Source organism: Rhinichthys klamathensis, unplaced genomic scaffold (genome assembly GCF_029890125.1).
Source record: "Rhinichthys klamathensis goyatoka isolate OS25496 unplaced genomic scaffold, OSU_Roscu_1.1 h1tg000019l_1, whole genome shotgun sequence".
Taxonomy (NCBI): domain Eukaryota; kingdom Metazoa; phylum Chordata; class Actinopteri; order Cypriniformes; family Leuciscidae; genus Rhinichthys; species Rhinichthys klamathensis.
The window spans coordinates 685,191-703,777 of NW_026606570.1; the positions used below are offsets into that span (position 1 = coordinate 685,191).

General features: G+C 39.6%; 1 protein-coding gene across 2 annotated transcripts in view; it reads left to right on the plus strand.

Moving 5' to 3' along the window:
- Positions 1 to 2,496: 2,496 nt before the first annotated feature.
- cldn15b (claudin 15b) overlaps positions 2,497 to 18,587 on the plus strand; it is a 72,347-nt gene continuing 56,256 nt past the window's right edge. For both annotated transcript variants that reach the window (XM_056235910.1, XM_056235900.1), the window contains exon 1: positions 2,497 to 2,825. In XM_056235910.1, the coding sequence (XP_056091885.1) occupies positions 2,609 to 2,825 (217 nt within the window). In that variant the 5' untranslated portion in view covers positions 2,497 to 2,608. The remainder of the gene's footprint in view (positions 2,826 to 18,587) is intronic.

The following is an 18,587-nucleotide window of genomic DNA, read 5'->3' on the forward strand; positions in this document are numbered from 1 at the left end:
ATTTATTTTGCCTTTAGAAGTCGTGGTTGCTGTTCTTATATATTTTTGCTTGTCTCTTTTCAGTCATAAAAATGATTTATTAACCCTTGGCAGCAGTGAATTTGCAAAAACAAAACAAAACAAAAACATTTCGAAGAGAGCAAGAGAGTATTAAAGCAATTTAATAGGTGAGGATAGTCACCCAGGATATGTGTACCTCTTTTCAGGAATGAAATTGAGAGAGGGTGTAAAGTTCCGGCAAGTGTTGGGTTTTATTGTCGTGGCTTTTCCAATGATATAACCAGTGCTGGAAAGAACTCAATGAGAACTTTGTTATTAGGCAACTCACACTAGCTGCAACTGGGGCACACTAAACATGATGCTATTAAAATGTCCTTCATATTCAGAGATCAGATTTCCCAATGACAGTTGTCCAATTTATGTATGTATTCAGCAACAATTTTAGGCATATCCTTTGTTTCCTAACATAGCTGTCCACTCCTCCTCTGTTGAAGTAATGGATTACATTGTCAGGGAGCGTTTATTGAGGTGTGACGAAGCCTTCTATAGTTAATCATTTATTTATTAAGTGGATGCCTGACTACTTAAAAAGCATACAGCCAATTTTAAAAACAATAAGATAGTGGAGGTGGTGTGTACTTATCAGTCAGATGACAAGTCATCAAAGGTTCCTCATTGTATCTTAATTTAATGATAGCAAATACAGCTGGATGTGCCTACAGAGCACAACTATTCATACAAAAGCTGTAGAGAACAAAATCAAGCATTGTTTGTGGATTTTATAGATATTAGGGAAATCCACTATATTTTAGGTATACATATATATATATATATATATATATATATATATATATATATATATATATATATATATATATATATTAGGGGAAATAAATGCTAAGTCCTCATCAGCCAATTGGGGAAAAGACAGTTTATGGTTTGTCAAGTATACGTTAAACGAAATTGAACCCATGGACCCTTTTTCACAGACGGCGGTGATGCGATTCCAGTTATCAACATCGCAAACCTAGTAAGGTGTTTATTTTTTATGAACTAGTAGTTCTAAATGTATCATGTTAAAAAAAATATCTGAAATTATCATGTTACAAATTAAGTAGTAACATTTGGATTTAATTATCTATGGCATATTAATTTTATTACTTTTTGAAAAATTTATTTTTAGATGAGAACCTATAAATCTGTTAACTTAAATAACATTACCTATCTTTATTGATAACTTAATGCTCACATTACTGATACAAAATACACAGAATAAACATTACACTATAACAACTGAATGTTGTATCAACATATTCAGCCCCTCCAATGTAAACGGCACATGTGTAAAAGATAAGATTCTGTACAATATCTTAAGCTATCCTTAGAACATGTTAATGCTATGGTAAATATAAACATTTTGTACATGATGTATCGATTTACCCAAATACACTTTTTAAAAAAAAATAAGTATACATTCTCATATTTGCTAACTCTTTATTTCATTGTTTTTTTCTAAACATTTGAAACTGTTATGTAAATATAATGACCAGTGACTAGTATTAAAAGTGACATCTTGGTGAAGTATTAAAAGACAAAAACTATTTTTAATTATAAACATTTATTTATTTATAACTGCAAGTTTTCATCTTTAACTCCTGAATGTTACTAAACACTTTTCACTGTATAATAAAACATTTCTGAAATTATTGTAGCCTATGGTTCATCGGAGATAGTAAAAGTTCTTAATGTTACTATATAGGTTGTTGAGATCAGTCATGGTTTCTGCATTTTATGAATGTTTTTTTTATGGCATCAAATTATTTTATGGTTTCTAACTGGAACTTGAATTCTAAGGAGTGGTGTTATATTTTGCATATTTCCTTAAATCAGTTCATGAAAACTGTAGCCTGAAGGCTTTTTGCTGAACCCAAAAACTATTAAAGAACCTTTCTTTTTAATGTTTAACCTATCAGAGTAACATGCAGTATGCATTTATAACTTCTGGCAGCTTCCAAGCATTGAAATCAAACAGCTTAAAAGGCATTACAAGGTTAAATTCCATTTATTGGAGCAACATATCGTTTAATTTATCACTACGTGTGGCTAGCAGTAGAACTATGAAATTTGATGGTGCTCTATAAAAAAGTGAACTAGATTTGATTTGGGTTGGTGGTTCTCTTTTGTACCTGTCTGCCTTTGTCAAAACTCTGGACTTATGTAAGACTGTTTAACACACTCTCAGAAAAAAAATTATCCAAAAGCTACCATATTAGTACCTAAATGGTACAAAGTAAATAATTACCTTTTTAAAGGGTATGGTCCACACTTTAAAAAGGTCATTATTTACTTTGTACCATTTAGGTACTAATATGTACACTTTTGGTACCAATATGTACCTTTGAGGTACTAATATGCACTTTGGGTACAAAGGTGTGACTTTTGAAAAGGTACCGCCCCAGTGACAGCTTGTGTGCCTTTTTTTTCTGAGAGTGCAGGTAACATGGCAAGACAGGCAGACTATATTCCTTGAAAATGTGCAGTATGCACACAGAACATAGACTGATCTCCAGCCACCCGGAACACCTTGGAACGCAGAAGATCCAGAGATATGAAAGACATATTGCAAATTATTGCACTTCTCTTGGGTTTTTTGGGGTGTGGGTTTGCTGTATTATCATTACTTAGTCACTACTGGAAAGTGTCTTCAGATGACGATAGTGTTATCATCACATCCAGCATCTTTGAGAACCTCTGGATGTCCTGTGCAGATGATTCCACGGGTACTTTCAATTGTTGGGATTTCCAGTCCATGCTCGCGTTACCAGGTAAAACACTGTAACTGTATAAATAACTGTAATACTGATAATAGGGTAACACTTTACAATAAGGTTCATTAGTTAACATTAGTTCATGTATTAACTAACATGAACTAACAATGATCAATACATTTGTTACTGTATTAGTTGTTAAAGTTAGTTAATAAAAAATAAAGCTGTTCATGTTAGTTCACAGTGCATTAACTAATGTTAACAAATACAACCTTTGATTTTAATAATGTATTAGTAAATGTTGGAATTAATATTAAATAAGATTAATAAATGCTGTAGAAGTATTATTCATTAGTAGTTAACTAATGTTAACTAATTAACCTTATTGTAAAGTGTTACCGATAATAGTACTATCATTATACTACTGCTATTGCTATCATTACTATTTACTCTTTACTGATTGAGTTACATTTAAAATATGCATGTTGTTCTTTTTTATGTTCAAAACTAACTATTTTTAACATTTTATAATTATTTCAAAGTCATCAAAACTGACTCATGGTACTAAAACATTGTTGTGACCAAAAATAAGTCAAAATGATTGTGCATGACATTCTTTTAAGGATGTGAAATTAATTTGCGAAATCACCAAGTGGCGCAAAGGCCAATTGTCACTGAAGATAAAATAATGACATAAATTAAACAGGCCATTTATGGTCCTTTTGATGTTACTGACTACTCCTTTCTCACTGCTGTCTGAGACATTATGAAGTAATTATTCCTGTGTCACTATTGAATCTGACAGTGAAACCCTCCAGTGAGTTTGGAAGCCAATTGATTTTTGAGACATTTCAATGTATATTGAGGTCACATGTTTTTTGTGGGTCTTCAAGTGCCTTATCCACCTTATTTTTCAGGTAAGAGCGGGCGCGGACATTTGTAATTTTAATGTGTCTGGCTTCCGGTGTCATTCGCTTCCAGTTATTTTTAGCTGTACAAAACAGCTTGTTATGCTTGATATGGAAAACTGGTTTCCCTTTCAAGGGAATTCGAGCTGCGTCGGAACGCCTCTGCGTGATTGCGTCATGAAGCATGTATGAAACCAGTCCAATGGCGTGACGGAACATCATGTGACATCATCGACCAGGAAACTATAAAGCACACCTGAACCACACAGCGTCAGCTTCTGTGTCTTCAGCCAGCGCTCTATGTGAATATATGTCATGGTGTTTTTTGTCCGTCTTAAAATTAGCTAGGCAGGAGTTTTCACTCTGGCATTTGACCGACCGGGTTGACACTTCAGCGTGAGAAACCGTGGGTGTGGCGTGTGAGTGTGTGAAACCAATCAAATGAGTGTGTCTCACGGCCAATGCGTGAGAGTTGGCAGCTCTGTATCAAAACAGACTCGCCACTTCATGTGAAGCAAACCGCTTTTTGAATCGTGTCCCTCCCTGCCCTCACTACATTACGAGCGGGTTTAGACCATAGACAGTAAAAGAAATGGACACAGTGACCCCATAGACTTCAACGGAGAAAAGTGAAGTCAATTAGAAGCACTCACTTCCTAATTGCCAAGCGCACTGCGCAGGCTCAAACTGAGCTTGACGACGTAGATGTGACGTGAGCAACCTGTCTGACAGTTGTACGTCTTCTAGTAGCGGTGTCAAGAGGAATCTGAATCATTCCCTTCCGAATCTTGCAGAGCCGGAGAGCGCGAGTAGAAACTGTCCATGAGCTAGCAGCAGGATCAACTTTATGACTCTCTATGGGCTACTCCCTGGACTTTATGCCTCCGCGTCCCTCCGATTGCCGCGAGTTTCTCCTGTCTATACGGTAATTTCTCTACTGTGCGACAGAGAGTCGCGTGTTATGACGCCATCGTTAGCCTATTTTTACAAAAACTGCTTCTACGGGGCCATAACGTAAGATACAAGGTAATGGAGCCTTTTATACATTGTCATGTTTCTTTAGAAATAAACAATGGACAAATGGAGTCTTTTAACGCCTCAGATGTAAAGTTATTCGCTGTCAAAGTGACGCCAAAATGAATGGGAGTCAATGGAATGCTAACAGCAGGTGAAGGCTTGGTAGCCAATGGCGGCCCCCAGGCAGACTTCAGTTCCCGGCTGGTGGATTACCCCCTTTGTATAGACGCAGTTAAAGTGTTTGTTTGGGGGCGGTGCATGCCAGTGATGCGCGGGTTGATCCAAAATGAGCGGGTGCCTGCGGTCACCCGCGGTTACCCGCGGTTACGAGTCATCCAAAAATATTTTAATGATATTCGGGTCGCGGTCGGTAGGGTCCTTTGAAATAAAGATGTCAATTAAACCTTTGTAATTTATATAGTAGCTACTAGACACAATTTTCTATGAGATACATAGGCCTACACTTTATTGGCTGAATAACTGGCACGAAGATGATGCACGAGCTCAGTCTGCAGGTAGAGATGGAGGCGGAGAGAGGAAAGATATGTAGCTGTAACGAAATGCGATATGAAACCGAAATCACAACGCTCAGATCCATGAACCTAAAGAATCTCGACACAGCCCTTCCAGTTTCAAGAGTTATCCTTCCCGTCCAGATCCAATGCTACCACATCTTTAAATTATATTATTAGGCCTATTATTTGAATTTTGAAGTTAACATTATAAAATACGTAGACCAACACAACAAAACTAGTTGAGGATAGATTATTTAAAATTGGGGAATTCCAGCGTTATGGACGTGACATTTGCAGTCAAAACTTGAAATAGGCCTATAAATTCTCAGAAAATGCATTTAATAGGCTACAGTACCAATATATTGAAACGGAGACCAGACATTAGAAACATATCAGTCTACACATGTGTGGCGGGGCTGGTGCACAGGGGGTAAAAAGTTAGTTACACTTCATGTACGAAATGAAGAAATTAGAGAGCAGATAACGCCACCCCGTTACGTGAACGGGCAAATGTCCTAAGACACACAGATTCGCCACCACAGAGGACAAGAGACGTGGATCTGAATACTAAAATACTTTATTTTCGCAACAATAATTATCTTAAATATCTAAAAAACTGTTGACTCAGGGGGCACGGGTTTACACCACTTCGGTGCACCAGATCAAAAAAAAAAAAAAACACTTTCAGGCTGAGGCTTACCAGTAGGGCAGCTAGCTGGGCAGTGAGTATCCTAAGACCACACCACTCACCAAATTCTACTCACACAAATACTCTCATTCTCATACTTGCTAAGTGAAGGAACGCAGGTGCCAACGGCAAAACACTCGGTGAAGGAAACACCACCACCAAAAAGGGCAAATACAGCTAGCTTCCCTACACCGGGGGCCTTCAGCTCAATAATACACAATAATATACAGTGTTTCACAATTAGCCACAGACACATGTAGCAAGTTATAGAAGAACAATTCAACCTATACAAGGAAGGTCAAAAACGGCCAATTACTGGCCACAGAAGTTAACCAGGCGGCGTAACCTGAAGAGTTTAACGCTACATTACATAGCCATTCAAGCCTGGACACACCGTGGAGCAGCCAACTGCTATAAACAAAAACAGAGCAAAACACATTTTGCAAATCAAACAATACAAACGGAAAACTACTGTTTGGACAGAGTAAACAGATGAAATCACAGGAAACAAATAAAAAAACAGTTAACAGACTGCTGGTGGCAATATTACAAAAGGTGGGGCTAATGTACATAATTACTGGCACGTCAAACTTTAAGTGACGGCTCTGAGACTAGCCGCTCTTCACCTAAGCCACCAGCATTAGCTTAGAGCTACAAATATAAAACAAACAGGAAACGGTCACACCGTAGGTTAAAATGGCAGCAGAACAAACAGTGCAGTCTAACAGCATTGTCTAGGGCGCATTTGCCCCGCAGTCCACAGAGACGAACCACTCACGAGCGGATTGACGCACTAAAAACAGACAAAATTAATGAATGAATTTAAAATCACCCACCTAATAATGTTCAAGTGGTTAGATATACATACCCAGTAGTGGATCGCTATATAGACCCACAAAATATTCAGGTGACTCACAGCTTCGTTCATCATAGGCAAACTACAAATGCACAGGTGTTCCATCGGATCACACACCTCAGCTGTAGTAAAAGACAGCCTGCACCCAAAAGCAAGGTCGCACCGATCCCAGCCATAACCTGGCTAAAACAAATACATCCCCTCTTTAAAAGTACATGTGCACGAGCAGCAACATTAGCCAAACAGCTAGGTACATACCTCCCGCAGAGCTGCGCGCGCACCCACACAGAAGCGATCGTGACAATGACGCATACCCAGGTGGCCTGAACTCCACCTTAAATAGGCCAGGTACGGCTGCCAATAGGCTGTCACATACATCACTCACGTGACAACCACAAATAATAGGGCGGGGTCAAACCCACCCTGCCACATCTGCCCCTAGCTCTTGCATCGTCGCCCCGACGATGGACCGACTCCCACTACAGCCAGGAAATTACCTAGTGCCAGGGCCTAAAGAGGGCAGGGACAGAATTAGTCACAGGAGCCACCGTAGCGACACCGTCACTCAAATAATCTATAGGGAACGATGGATATGCTTCACCGTACTTAAAATCTACAGAGAACGTACTTAAAATCTACAGAGAACAATGGATAGGCATCATCGCGCTCAAATCTACAGAAAAAAAATGGATACAGAGAACAATGGATAGGCATCATCGCACTCAAATCTACAGAGAACAATGCCTGTATAACGAAACTAGTGGTTTCACGGGTAAATGACAGACCGAAAAGAACAGAGCCATATTGTACAATCCCAAATAACCAATATAAGGAATTAAATGCCCATAAGCAGCCGGCAGCTACAACCACTAGCACGACTGAAGTCTGTCCAGTCCCCATAGTTAAAAAAATTATTTACAAATACAACTCTCAGTAACAATAGATACCATAGAGCCAGTGTCGACCACACCTGGTACTTGAAATCCACCCATCTATATGACAAGATGGGGACGTGACATCACTAAACGGGACATACTTAAAATACCCGAACCAATCACCTCCTAACCGCGCATTGGCTCGACTGGATTTGCAGACAATGCCAATGGGCCAGGCTGCACTACACAAGACGTGCACTGCTGTTCTGCTGCCACTCCTCACCAAAGAAAAGTCAATCCTACAACACACAAAAACAGAAAAAGAAGAAAAAAAACAACAACCTGTATATACACCCACATCTCTGTCTTACATGTGGATATCCTGCCGACTACGCCAGACATGCATTTTATATTTATATGAGGGAAATAGGCTACACATGCATTCATGCGTGACAAAACAATTATTTAACTTTTAGGAGGCAAAATATTTTTTTGTAATTCCTTCGAATTACACTGCGCAAATCAAAAGTAATACTACCCACCGGATGAAGAAGGGTTGGCTCTCCACAGAACATAAAATATTCATTTTATTTTATTTTTCGTGTTCGCATTTATGAGGAAAAAACAATGTAAGGACGTGACCGCTCTGAAGCGGCACTAAAAGACTGTTTTAAGACCTCAAACAGAAGACACAAAGCCTTACTTTAAAGTGAATTTCGATTTGTACTAATTGTATCTTATTTTTAATCAATGTTTCATCAACCAATTGCCTGGATTTAATAAATAAGAAGTAAATATAGCAGACAAGATAATCACGACACGGAGGCGCCGGCGCGTGAACTGGAGCGCGTCTCATAAATTAACCGAAGCGTATAAGGTAGCCTACGACCTGAAAAATATATCTATATTGAAATGTCTACTTGTAAACAGAACAATTCAAAACGAAAAAAAAGGACTGCTCTCTGCTTATCTGTATGAAATGTGCATTTCTCTCTGGCGCATTCACTACTGTGAAGATCGCGAGTCAGCAACGTCAACTTCATGTTTATTAATAAACAATTAGCCTACTTCTTGCGATGCTATTTACACATTTGTGTTACACGTCTAATGGCCCAATGACGCTACGATGAGCATTTACTACTTTTAAAAAATGCGGGTCAGGAAGCGGGTCGGGTACAATATTTTCTTTCTTTTTTTTTGCGGTCCGAGTTGCGGGCGGGTTAGTTGAAAACGTCGGTCGGGTGCGGGTTGTTTATACATTGACCCGCGCATCACTGGTGCGCATTGATTTGACACAGACGGACACTTGCTATTATGGCGGCGTGGGTATTAGCGTTCCCACAGCGTTTAGACGCAGCTCAAGTTCCATTTAAACGGAACGTGTCAGTTACGTATGTAACCCTAGTTCCCTGAAGAGGGAACAAAAGGCTGCGTCACCCTGCCATTCTGCCCTACTAAGGCAAAAGACCTTAACTCGCTAGAGTGTGGAACTGAGAAAAATGACTTTAAAGATTTTTAGTTGTCCCGCCAAATTAATTATACAGTAGGTAGGACACTGGAAATCTGGCAATTATGTTTTAGTAATGAAAATTATCTACATAAAAAAATCTTGAGCTCAAACTTGACTTTTGACCACTACCGTATTTTCCGCACTATAAGGCGCACCGGATTATAAGGCGCACCTTCAATGAATGACCTATTTTAGAACATTTTTCATATATAGGGCGCACCGGATTATAAGGCGCATAAGATACTGCAGTCAAACGTTTGACTGGGTTTGCGTTATGCATCCACTAGATGTGCTAAAGGGAATGTCAACAAAACAGTCAGATAAAGTCAAACTTTATTAAGCATTCTGACAACTCCGTTCACTCCCATGGTAACGTTGTTCAAACGTTAAAGGAGAACTCCGGTCAATTTTAACATTGAGCTAATTTTTTTGTAAATTTGGAGTGCTGTCAGTACAGATAACAACGACAAAAACCGGTGTTGCCTACACCGTGTTATCCTCTTTTTAAAATTTGCACCCTGTTGACTTAAACGGGGCAAGTTTTAAACCTGCTTTTAGCCTCTTAACAACCTTAATGTGTCATTACAAGTGCACAGCCATGTGAGTGAACAGGGTGAATCTGACTACAGTAAATGTGAAAGATATGAATAAAAATTATGTTTATTCAGCCAGCTCACATACCCGTATTTTCATCCTGTTTTCGGTCGAAGTCCACAGTAGGCGATTGTCGAGTGCGCGCGCGCGATCATTGGTAACTAAGCAACAGTGGAGACTTAGGGTGCGGATCCACTTGTCCGTGCGATACTTCTGTCGCGACGCGCTCCGCTTTATTCCTATGGGTGACGTCACGCGACTTTAACGTGCCCGCAAAGCATCCCGGGAAGGCGGCGCTTCATTTGGAAAAATGCTGCGCGTCAAAAGCTGGCCGATGCCCATCTTTATGCAAATGAATTCCGTTGAACGCGACGCGACTATCCAATAGAAGTAGAGCATATGGAGACGGGGGGAAGTCTCTCGCAGGTCCTCTGTTCTAGACTGGCCGCTGGCTCAAAACCACACCCATAGCGGTAAACTTGAGGAACGCCCATCAAAGTACAAATGTGGGGAGGCATCGCGACACCACGCTACAGTCGTGTCGCAAAAGTGGATCTCTACCGTCAAGCTGCGTTCACACTACACGCGACCAAGCGACAGATACCATTCATTTTCAATGGTGAGCGGGCGACATCCGGCGACACGCGTGGTCGCGATCGTTGGCGACTGGATGGGGCGTGTCTGGCGACGCGACAAAGTTGAGATCTGTTTAACTTTATGCAAATGCAGAGCGACTTTCGGGAGCGACAACCAATAGGAGTGAAGTCAGTGGAGCGCGTCACTCTTCAGTGCTGAGTCTGACCGAGGCAAGTTTAACGAGAAGGTCATTTTAGCAGTCAGAAACTGTCCTATTATTTATGATATATCTCCGTGTACATACAGTGGTATTCACCGTACTGACTCCGTGCCTGAATGGTTTCGGGAACCCAGATAGACCGGTATTTGCCCGTTTTCTGCAGTTAAATAGCCGCGATGGCAAAGAGCACTCACTGTTTCTCGTTCATCTTTAATATTATGCATTTTATGTACTGATTCCATTTATATTTAGACTTTTCCTTCCAAAATATTTGTTTGTAGCGGCAAGAAAACGTATTTGTTGTCTTACATAGAGTAACATCCGTGAATGTCACTCACAAACATTACTAGGCAACCAGTAGTGGGAACGCCCTCCAGCGCAGCCACTGGCGACCTGCAGCGACAAAGTTGCTTGTAGTGTGAACGCAGCTTCAGACTGTCAGCTGTCAGCCGATGACGGTGCTGTGTGGTGTTCTGAGAATATCAGCTCAAATGGATAGTTCATCCGGATCAGATGTTGAACACACGGAGGAGGTTTGATCGCGCGCGCGAACTCGACAATCAACTACTGTGGACTTCGACCGAAAACTTTATTCCTGGATTATTTTTATTATATCTTTATTAAAAGATTATTCCTGCCTTCGTGAAAGCTCGGATCACAGTTGAGACTGATATATCAGCCCAGACATCCACGATCCATTGGCAGATAGTGGCGTAAGTCACCCGACGCTGTCTCCCCGTCTTGGTGAACGTGTGTTCACCATCCATTGGCGCTCCGGATTATAAGGCGCACTGTCGTTTTTTGAGAAAATTAAAGGCTTTTAAGTGCGCCTTATAGTTTTAAAGTTACTGTACTCTGCCTTTGTATTGTCAGCAAAAAGTGAGAAGTCATGCCAAGGCAAAAGGCAGTAACTTTCACAATATTTGGTTGCTGATCACCATTAACAAAATCATTATTGTAACACCTGTATAAAATCTAGTGATCATGGCATTTATTTGGAATGATTTACAATTACTTATAGACATCTACTTATTGCTATCCTGTGCTTTGGTTGCATTCTGGTGGCATTATTAATTCATTAGACATGACAAAATGTCTCCATAGCGGTAAAGAGTAGGCCTATCTTCAATTGGTACAGATAAGACTTGATAAACGTACATTCAAAATGATCACTATAAAACAGATCCTCGCGCACATTCGACCCGGGGACTGGTTTATAATATATTCGTGTTTGAAGGTGTCATGCTCCTCGTACTTTCACGAAAAGTACGAAGTACGAACGCAGTGCTTTCCCCCTTGAGACTCAGTGGGGAGCGCGCTCTGGACTACCTAGACAGACGACTAATGCATTTTTAGCACAACCTTCTGTGTTCTGTGTCTTTTCAGTTGCGGTGGTTTCAGCTGTCTGCTCTATTATTGTGCTTGTGCACTTCGCTCGTCCCACGGATTTATTCCGGACGCTGTGATTGTAGGTACCAACCCGCTTGTAAAAGCTGGTCTGATGTTGTATGCACCAGCACTTCTTGCTTCATTATGTTGTATGCACCAATATACCCTTGTTGCTTCATTATTATCACTCCCTGTGATATATTAGTCCCGCGTCAGATCGACCGTTTTCAGGGCGGTACTGAAGGCGCCGGCGAAGTTGTGGCAATCTGCCAGCTAGATGCATGATTGTTTGAACCCGGTACCTGAACTGGGGCAGGGGCTTTATTTTTTTTGTTGTATTTACCTGCTACGGCATGTGTAACATTTTTCTGTCAACTCTGCATATCCTTCGCAATGGATATCGCACGTTTGTCGATGGAGCGGGTTCAGACCATACTAAATGTTCTGACCGCATTTGTGCAGGACAAAGCTCTGAGGACATCAGAAGTTACAGGGACTGATGGCAGCTGTACAAAGTACACAGGCTACATCGTAATTAAAATTTTAATGGAGAGTAAAACAAAGGCAGAACACCCTACAATCTGAAAGGTAGCATTATTTGATAGAACATTAGATAGATAGAACGTAGTCAACCAAATGTAACTTCATATTGACGCACGGCTAAACAAAGGCAGAGTACCGTAACTCAATATGAGCTTTCCAAAACCAAGCGAAAGAGCTGTAATTATTCTGCCTTGGTTTCTCATGGGCTTTTGGAAGTTACTGTTAAGACAACCCATTATTTTCTCGAAAAAACAACGAAATTGACTCAAGATACTTATCCACATGATAAAGGAGGTCTTGAATGTGCCAAAAATATCACTAACTAATTTTCGACCAAACATGAAGTTTGCCTTTGCACGGCAGCATACTCCTGGCATACCCGTGATCGACTTGCTTTAGCCTATCAGAAGCTGACGCTGTTTGACGCTGGTCGATGACATCACATGATGTTCCGTCACGCCATTGGACTTGTTTCATACGTGCTTCATGACGCAATCAAGCAGAGGCGTTCCCACAGGGTTTCGACGGAGTGTCTCGTCAGGGATCTAGGGTTAAATTCGTAACCTAGACGATTTCTTACCATATTATTTTAATGAAGTTTCTTAATTATAAACACACTGGTTTGTAGCGCAAACAGTTTTACAGTTTACTACACTTTGATGTGTTCTTCTCATTATTTCCCTATAGTGGTTAATAAATTGGAAGTCTCGCACATTCACAGAAAAAACAACTTCTGTGTTATAAAATAAGGTGGATATCGAGTCAAGTCACCTTTATTTCTATATTACCTCAAATTTGCACATATCACCTGGACTACGGCGCTTTATGCAATACAGATTGTGTTAAAGCAGCTTCACAATTATAAATAGGAAAATAACAGAATCAATTATGGAAACTCAACTATATAGATTCTGCTGTACAGCAGCTCTAAAATAGCCTGACTACGTCAGACTTCGTTCTTCCGCTCAATTTCATTTCGCTTCTGTACTCAGTCTGAGACAGCGGCCTATCTATCCGTTTTCCTCCGGCCTGAAAACAGCCGGGCCAATCAACGAACAGAGGGCGGGCTGAAAGCCGTGACGTAGTCGCTAAGCGCCGAGTTTAAGATTAGGTCAGGGAAATCGAAAACGACCGCGGATATGGAGACGCGGATGCAATTCGCTCTGTTGTGGAGAATATTTCCGGCATTAGCAAACTGAAGCCCGAAACAAGAAGAGTGTGTATTAAACATTTTGAATGGAGGTGATGTTGTGGCCCTACTCCCTTTTGGGAAAAGTTTAATTTATCAACTATTACCGATCGTCAGCGAGAAACTGGGGAGCCTTTTGACAGGTCAGTGTCTCCTTTCTTTTCCAGGTTTTAAATATTGCCATGACATGCTGCAATCTTGCAATTAAGTTGCAGCATTTCCGACAGACTCGAGATGAACAAAGAGCTGTGTTTAACAGAACTAATCCTAACTTTGACAGTTGGCTGCAAATATTTTTTTGTTTCTCTCTACTGTCAAATATCAGTTTAGAGGCCCTGATTGTACCGTGGATGCGTAGATTAACTTTGCATAATCTGCAAAAGTCGTTTACAGCCATGTTCAATCCGGTATTTCGCTCGCATCATCAAGTGTTTACAGCAGGTTTACAGTGGAAGTTCGATCATTGATTTGAGTTCGATGCATGATGTCTGTGGTTCGATGCGGCTGTGTTGGCACATAAGATACGTCATATATAAACTTATCTGATTGGCTTACGGGTAACCAATGATTTTAAACTTCAGACAAGCGCCCCCTAGCGAGAGAGAAAACACTTCTCTATTATGCCATTCCAGACTCTGTCTACGAAGCAAAGTGAAGTAGCAGAGTCTGGTATTACCAGGCTAGCTCTAAAAGGCAATAATCATTATTTAGCTAAAATATTTCTTATTTTAAGGTAGTCACCTGCTTCTTTTGCCATGGTTGCCCTTTTGGGTCTGCTGCTTTGTCTCTCTCTAAATCAAGTAAAACTTAAGGAAAGCCATTTAAAAGAAGAAAGGTACCTTATCTCTCTTTGTTATACCATTGCCTGTACTGAAAATGTGTGTGTGTATATATATATATATATATATATATATATATATTATTCCTGATCAACACTATATCCATGATCAATATACGTAGTTATAAATAAATATATTATTATTTTTTTATATTTTAAATATATATTTTATATTGCAAGACTTACCACAACCCCTCAACTACAACCCCCATAAAGGCTAGGGACCCCCCATAAGACTTGATTCAATTCGAATAAATTTCAAGTGTTTTTAAAAATCCAGGAGAATAAAAAGGAGACAAATCAACAGGGCAACAACACAATAACATTAATGAGATGAACCAAGAACAGAGGAAACCAAGGATACGTTGCCCTATTAGGGTATAAAAAAGTCATCAATATTTCTATTTTTTTATGCAAAAAGATATGTAATGTGCAAAATATGCTGCATGTATGACATGTCTAAGTGTCCTAAAATCGAGACATATACATTTATTGTATGTTTACACTGCTGAACTGTCTTGTCTTCAAACTCAAGGGTTAAAGACTCACTTGAGGCCCTCTGTGCAGGGTTTAGCTCCATTCCTAATCAATCATATAATGTAATTTATGATACAACATATATATATTTTAAGTGATCCTGAAGACTTTGGAATATTTTAGGTGTGTTTGATCAGGGTTGGAGCTAAACTCTGCAGGATGGTAGCCCTCCAGTTTGGAAACCCTTTTTCTACCATGAAATGAGCTGTGTGAAACCCTGAAAGAAAACATCTAGTTAAAAAGGCAAAGATGTAGTCAACCAAATGTAATAATATCAGTTTGGCATGTGAATATTAACATTTGCACAATGTTTCACTCAAAAAACATAGATTGAGAAAGGGGACTGTGTACATGGTTTCCAGAGGCCAGGAGGGCCTAAAAGTATCTTCCTAAGAGTCCCAGCCCTGGAAAGTGATTTCTATTGAGTGGGACCCCTCCCCTCGAAGCGATTTATAATCCCCCCACCACTCTGAGCGATTTCTATCTAGGGAGTCTAACTTCCCTGGACTGCGATTCCTACCCCTCAATGTATCCTGAGGTGACTGTTTCCTGTTTAAGGGGTTAAATACACAGGGAGTAATCAACTTAACAGCGAACAGTTTGAGAACTCAACTCAGTCACCAAGGTAGCTAATAACGACAGATCAAAACTAAACCAAAATATAGTAAAACTAAACAGAACTAAACACAACCCTGACATTACACCCCCTTCCGGGAAGGTGTGTCCTCGCGCCGTAGCAACTATTAACAGTCCAACTGAGGAGGGAGGATGGGGTTTCTGGAGGCGGACATGACGGTAGGAGGAGCCAGGGTGGAGAAGAGAGCAGAAGGAGCCAGGTTGGAACCCAGAGCACAGCCAAGACGAATGACCAAGACAAAGTCAAGGGAGGGAGGTGATATGGTAGATTTGGCAGGCGAATCCAGGGGGATGACAGACTGAGAAGGAGCCGATGGAGGTGGAAACCGAGGTAGAGCCGAAGAGTCGATGAATCAAAATTACACCTATGGGTCTGGAGACCGAGGCAAAGCCGCAGCGACGAGCCTCCAAGGTGGACAAAGACGAAGCCAGAGGGAGGGCGGGGCCCAACGGAGCTTAAAGGGTGGAGGGACAAAACACAGCTGAAGGCCTGGAAGTCCGTGGTGCTAGCAGAGTGACGGCGAGCTTGAGGCAAAGCTAGGGGATCTCCTTGCCAAGGCGAGGCTGGAGAACCACAACAGCAAAAAAAATGACTGGGAGAAAATGTGTACGTCCACAAAAAGGGGAAAGTTGTATGGTGATGTAAAAAGAAAAATAGGGTGTAAAAACGAATAAAATAACAACTTAGATACACAAACAAAACACCACGAGACAACAGCGAGACACATGGTCAGCAGCAGGCCGCGCCCCTGGAAGAACAATGAATTTAACAAAACTTTTGTTCAGCACTTATCTTTACTGTTTTTCACAAACCAAAATATTGTTACTCATATCTCAACCCCTTGCACAGGGGTTGAACAACCCCAAGTTGCACAGACACCCATATAGCTGCTTTCTCCTTCAACTTTTATTACATACATTTTAGTTCTCTTCGAGTCATTTCCAATAGCAGACAGAGCTGGAAAACCAATCCAATTAAACCATGTTCTGTATCATATTTTCATCAGATTTATCTGCTTCTTTAAAGTTTGTTGTTTTACTTAACCCATCTGTAATGATAAAACACTCATTCCAGAGGTTTAATCACACAATATCCACAAAATCTGGAAAATAATAATAATACCCCAAACTAGCACATACAACTAACACATACAAGACATAAAGTGCAGTCACCATCACACACAGACATACTAGACACACATCAATATAAACCGCTCATAGGCAAGTTTTTCTTTAGCAGTTAGATCTAAAAAAAAATATTTTACTTGACATTTTTCTTTAGGTTTTACTTAATTTTACATGGTCTCTTAACCAGTTTCAAAGCATGTCTGTTCATTATTCATTTGTTTTTAGAAAAGTCACCTAGGTTGTTTTGGTTCATTATCAATGTTTTGTTTAAGCTTCACTGTTAACAATTTATTGTAATTTTACAGGAAATTCCTGGCAACTAATTGCAGTACATTTACAGCAAGTAATATACAGGATTTTTACTGTTTACTGTTACAATAAAGTACTGTATTTATACAGCAGTGCTACTGTGATTATAGTAGCATTATTACAGTAAAATGCTGTAATTTATTACAATTTACTGTATATTTACTGCAACTAAGTTGCCAGGAATTTCCTGTAATTTCACAGGATATAATAACAATTTAATATTGTAATTCAATATACTGTATATATCCTGTTATTTGTGAATATTGTAATAAAATGCTGTAATTTTCAGTATTAGCCAAATAAAAACACAACAATGGTAAAAACCACAGTGTTGCCTTTAGTTGGGCAATTTGACTCTTGACTTCTTATGTGTATTTATGGTCTTTGGAACAGTGTTTATCAAAACACATAATCTGTTGCAAAGAAAGCCAGAAACAAAGGTTGTCTGGTGATAGGCCTATAGTTTACAACATAATAAAGTATAAAAAATGACCAAAAGTGGTTATTTGTTATTAATAGATTTTTTTCAACAATATTAATTTCTTTATACAGATCAGTCATCAAGCTGATATATTTTTTTTTAATATTGGGAATGTAATCTTTGGACACACACACAGACATCAAGAATCCACATATGAATCTCAACAATGGTGACATGCTTTATGCCGCAATGCATTCTGGGAGGCACCAAAGTTTAAAACTCTTGGCTCCCAGCATGCATTGTAGCATGAAGCATGTCACCATTGTTGAGATTCATATGCTAATTCTTGATGTCTGTTTGTTTCTAAAAAATATTAATAATTTTCTAAAAAAAAAATCTGCAAGGTATATTAAAATTCAGAATGTCTGCTCTGTGTCAAGTAAGGTTAAAGTTATTTATTAATAACAAATTACAACTTTTGGTCAGGGATAATATTAGTGAATCATTCTACTTTTTGATAATGAAAACTATAACACCTGAACGCCTTTGTTTTTGGTTTCCTTTGTAACAAATTATGTGCTTTGGTAAACACTGTTACAAAGACCAAAATTGCACTTAAAATGGCAAGAGTCAAACTGCCCAACTAAAGGAAACACTGATCACCATAATGGTGACCAAACATTTTAAAACATCGACATCTTAACCTCCGTTCATAGACTTATGACTGAAATAAAGTCAGTCTGGTTAGTAATAAGTGAAGCTGGTAATGCTGTTTGTGGAGTTGTTTAATCCTCCTCTGCTGAGATCTTCAGATATTTAATGTCTTCTTTTTATCTTGATCTGATTTTAAGGCTCCATAGACTTATAAAAATAGATTTCATGGTAACGTTTCATACCTGAGATGTGTTCCTTCTTCCAAAAATGTTTGATTCTGGCAGCGTTGGCAGCCGCCGCGTAATTTCAAAATTCAAACAGCAGCGATCCCACAATGCTATGCGGTGGCTGTAAAATAATGCTTCTTCAGTGTAGTTACAATACAATTACAGGACTGTCCATACATTTCCCATCAT